We start from the raw sequence: 4,956 nt of genomic DNA, 5'->3' as shown, positions 1-4,956 counted from the left end.
CTCCTTAGTGATGACCCCTCCTTTCCATTGGGAGTAAGCCTCCTTTTTGGCAAGGAGACATTCCCGGATGTTTTTAGTGAGCCATGGAGGCTTATATGCTCTCCTGCCCCCTTTGACCCTCCTGGGGATTACCTTCTTCTGGGCTTGGAGGATCGTCTCCTTAAGGAGCGACCACTGCCCTTGGACACCCGGCTCCCCTCCCCTCTGAGTCTTCAGCGCTTCTCCAACTATCCTCCTTAGCTCGTTGAAGTTCGCCCTCCTAAAATCTAGGGCCACCACCTGACTGCTCACCTTTGCTACCTTGCGCTGGTGAATTCTAGCAGGCAGTGGTCACTGTCGCCCAGAGGATCAAGCACCCGCAGCCCCCTCATTTAAAACATGAACCCCAATTTTGGGGAAAATGTGCCTGTTGAAATATACCATATTTTCTTACATACAAGACTGTCATGCACATTTGCTCCTTAGTAGCCATCAAGAAGCTAAAGGAATACACTATGTTTCACCTCCATAGCCAAAAGTTCAAAAATTAAATCAGTTTCTGAATGTGCCATACCAAACTCTGTTACTGCATTTTTCTTCTCCAAATGCAATAGTTAGAAATAAGGGACTTGAAGCCCATTTCGTTTCCCAGTGTAATCAATCTAGAAAACATGGCTTTGATTAAGCTGAGATTACACAAGTCCTTCTAGAGAGAATGCTCTCTGTATAAAAGCACTGAAGGAAGTAAAAAAAATTGTTTGCAGAGCAGCATGACAACTGATTAATTGAACATAATATAGATTTGCAATAACAAAACACAAAGAGTTTTGGTGGTGTTCAATCCACACAGCAATGAAGCTGAGCAGCAGCACAGCCCCATGTGCCAGGCCCATCAACTCAGAAGATCAGAACGTTCCATTCCCAGAGTCCAACACGGGGGAGACCTCACAATAAACCAACTTAGGAAAAGCAGCGTGCAAAACAACCAAGGTTGAAATTAAACAGATTGCCAGCTCATTGCTCAGAAGGCAAATGCAGGCAAGTTTTTACACTCTTGCCATAAGGGGAGACGAATGCAAGGCCATGTCTTACGTTTCTCTGTGAAAGTCTCCAGTTTACTTAAAAAATCTCTGCCCAAAGTTAGACTTTAAAGCTTAACTCCTTACCTTATGTTCAACATTGTTCTGTTGCGCTTTGTCCAAATGGACTTTTATTAGTCTGCTGCCGTCCAGTTTCACACGGATTCTCTTGCCCACAATTTCACTTGGGAAGACCAGATCTTCAAGAATGGCATCATGCACTGCAGTAAGTGTACGGCTGAAACACACCAAGGTACAGCCCAAGTTAAGCCAACACACTTAGTCCAGGGGTTGTAAGCTGGGGATATGCATACCCCTGGGAGTACTTGAGAAGACCCTAGGGACAGGGAGGAAACGACACACAGCCCTGCCACGCACCATCCCACGCTGCCGCCTGTTTGCCAGATGCAGGGGAAGCTTGCATGCGGCAGCTTCCGCCACTCCGCAAGGCTGAATGTGTGGCACCCCGCTGCTCCCCCCCACTCAGCATCCAGCCACGTGCCACCCCCCCACACTCAGCAGCTGGGGGTACATTGCCCTGCGTTCAGCCGCTGGGGGGAGGGGTACAGTGATCCAAAAAGGTTGAAAACCCCTGGCTTAGTCAACCAAGAATTAGCTTTCTAATCCAGGAGTTTTCAACCTATTTTCATTTGTGGACCCGTAAAAAAATTTCAAAATGGTGTGGATCAGAATGTTATACTCCAAGAGTCCATCACTGGGAGAGACCTCACAGTAAACCAGCTTAGGAAAGCAGAGTGCAAATTCTCTTTGGAAATTTGAAACGGAGGTGAGGAACCCTCTGAATTATAAGTGTGGGTAGTATTCACACACTTTTGATTGATCACAGTCATCTCTCACAGACCCCTTAGTCTGCAAACAGGATGAAAACTACCGTTCTAGTCTAAGACTTCACAACACTCACCTAGGAGGGAAATACTACTATTACTTCAATGGTAAAAAAAGAAGGAAAAAAATATTAATGCAAGCCTGCTCATTACCCCTCCAAAGTGGATGCATGCACTCCACTGAAAGTTGGTGACTGCTGTATCAAAACTCCATTCAGAGTCTGGGTAAGTGAGGGGGAAGGAAAGGGTATCAGGTACTCAGCAATATATAAGGAAACTCAACAGCTTGTAGGGTACGTCTACATGTGTGCATTTACTGCACAGTAACCAAAATTACTGCATAGTAACACTGTGTGGACTGATTTAGGACTAAAATTTTAGTCCCAAGCCAGTCCACACAGCATTAATGCGTTTTAATGTCTGCATGCATAGACGTCTGCTTCTTCCCACTTACTGTGCAGTAAACTGAAGCTGGCATAAATGCATGTGTAGACACACCCATAGTGAGCTATTCCTTACATACAATACTGCATTATCAAATGTTAACTGAGTTTAAAAGCAAGCCATACTGAAACTAGTAGTAAATTTACTACTAGATGGCAGCCGCAGGTTTGATTAATACCTTCTCTAAATGTCATAGTTCTCAGGTACTTTTATAATAGACTACAATTTGGAGGCCCAATTCTGAACATTATATAAGTTTAAAGCCAGGGGAGGGTTTTTACAGAGGTGTCAGAGACTGCCAATTCATCAAAACCTGAACCACTGCAAGACAGTTAGATAGTTGAGGAATTCTGCACTGTTTCAGTATTTCCAAATTTCAAATTGTAGTTAGTTTGAACTGAAAACAATTGGCTTTTAGACCAGAAGTGCTCAAAATATTTGAGTTGACCTAAAAATTGTTTTTCCCTACAAACTTCCAATCTGAGATGAACTTCATCCCAATTCAGGACTGGGCTTTCTAGTAGGAAGTCTGTTTCCACACCTAGCCCCTCCCCTATTAGCAAAGCAAAAATATCTCATGGCATTCAAACTCATATGGAATAAATGCTATTCATAGGGTCAGACCACAAGTGCATGGAGCCCAGTAACCTCTCACAGTGGCAGGGTACAGATATTTAGGGGGAGGACAAACAGGGTATTTCCAGGGTCTTCTATCCCCTGCTCCTCTCATTCTAGTTTCCAACAAATTAAAGGATTGAGTTCAAATTCAGAGGCTGCATCCACATCATTTAATATCTCCTGATGGATGTTTTCTCCATGTTAATTGCATGCTGGCAAGGGGCATGTGGAAGGGTAGAAAAGAGGGGTCAAAAGGGAAACTTTCCTCTTGTTAGCCTTAAGCCTATTACCCAGTAGTCTCAGCAAGTCCCCTAGGTCTTGTATTCTGACAGAATGTAAATAATAAATCCTTATTTACTTTCTCTGCATTATTTAATTCTTCATACGATGCTAATCTAATGTTCCCCACCCCCCGGCATCTCATTTGAAAGTCTCGGTTTATTTAGTTTCTCCTCATCTGGAAGCCCTTCTGCACCTTGATCATTCTTGTGGCCTCTCTCTGTACCTTTTCTAGTGATTCCGAGTGGACCAGAACTGCACAGTATTCAATGTCTGAATGTGCCAGAGATTATGAAGGGCATAACAATACTTTGTTTTGTTTGCAATTCTCTGAATTCCCAACATAATTTACCTTTTTGATTGCTGCTGAACCCTGACCTTAATGTTTTTAGGTATGTGTCCACAATGACTACCTAGATCTCTTTCCCTGTGTAGTAAGAGTTATTTTCCCACCATCCATTTAACACAGGATTTAGTTTGCCATATTGCTGCCTACTTGCTCTATTTTGCAAAGTCTTTCTGTAGTTCACCTTGGTTTTTCTGACTAGGTAAGTGTGGTCAGCAAATCTGGCCATCTCACTATTTACTCCTCCTCTAAAGGGGTTTAACAGGACTATATTAAACAGCAGTCCAAACACATACCTCTGGGGCACCACTGCTTACTTCTTTCCATTCAGAAAAAACTATTTATGCCCACTGTTTTCTATCCCTTAAGCAAATTTCTAATCCACCAGTGACCATTTGCTTTAATTCCACAAAATAATTTCATTGAAAGCCTTTGGTGGTAGACTGTGAAGGTTTTTAGAAGTCCAGATATACTATAATCAAGTGAGTTTCCCCGATCCAATTTTGCTGACATCCTCAAAGATCACTAGTAAGCTGGTGAGGCATCACCTCCTTTCCAAAGAGCGATGCCATTTCCTCCTCAGTAAATCCTGTTGCTCCACGTGCTAAATAATTAAGTCTTTATTGTTTTCACCAGTTTGCCAAGAACAGAAGTCACTTACTGCCATGTAGTAAAGGGCTCTGGAGCCCTTAAAAGTGGAGTTACATTGGCAACCCTCCAGCACCAAGGCTGTTTCAGGTGACATCCTATAGTAAGCAGTTCTATAATTTCAGTTTTGAGTTCCTTCAGAAGTCTAGGGTGACAGTCATCCAATCCTTGTGATGTGCTATATTCTCCAAAACTACATCTACCAAGGGTCAACTCTACTAATTTCCCTCCCCTGCCCCAAGTCCCAGGCACATGGCTGGGCCGGCACCACGCTGTGTCCCCATGTGCCACTCCAGGCCACCTGCGTGCAGCTGGAGTGGCTGGTGTAGCTCTTGTCCAACCCTAGTGCGCAGCCAGGTTGGACAGGAGCCGTGCCAGTGGTTCCAGCTGCGCCCACCTGGCATGGCCCAAAATGGTGCACAGGAACACAACATGTCACTGCATTAGCAATGCCCACACCCCTACCAGGCCCTGGCTCAGAACACCTGCAGCTTCTGGCTCTCTTCTTTCTGCATGCCCTCCCCTGCCAGTAGGGAGAACCATACCTGAACTTTGACCCTCTCTGGGGGCCAGGCCACCTGGTCTGCAAACAGCTGCAAGGTCAGAGCTGTCTGCAGGCAGCTAGCTGGGCAGAAACCTGGCCAGGACTTCAACACCCCCTGCCTTGAACCATGCACGGGGGGGGGGGGGTTAGGGGGGGGAAGGGGGGAAGAGGGGC

At 45.0% G+C, this 4,956-nt stretch overlaps 1 protein-coding gene across 1 annotated transcript in view; it reads right to left on the bottom strand.

Annotated features, from left to right (window-relative positions):
• The window catches only part of RPS7 (ribosomal protein S7), a 19,970-nt gene that overhangs the window by 2,321 nt on the left and 12,693 nt on the right, over nt 1–4,956 (bottom strand). Inside the window, exon 6 of the mRNA XM_019520708.1 lies at nt 1,146–1,296. Within this exon, the coding sequence (XP_019376253.1) occupies nt 1,146–1,296 (151 nt within the window). The remainder of the gene's footprint in view (nt 1–1,145; nt 1,297–4,956) is intronic.

The sequence above is a fragment of the Gavialis gangeticus genome, unplaced genomic scaffold, assembly GCF_001723915.1.
Source record: "Gavialis gangeticus isolate Ggan-Ray unplaced genomic scaffold, GavGan_comp1, whole genome shotgun sequence".
Lineage (NCBI taxonomy): Eukaryota > Metazoa > Chordata > Crocodylia > Gavialidae > Gavialis > Gavialis gangeticus.
Note: the sequence above shows the minus strand (reverse complement) of the source record. Positions and strands in the feature narration are given on the sequence as shown.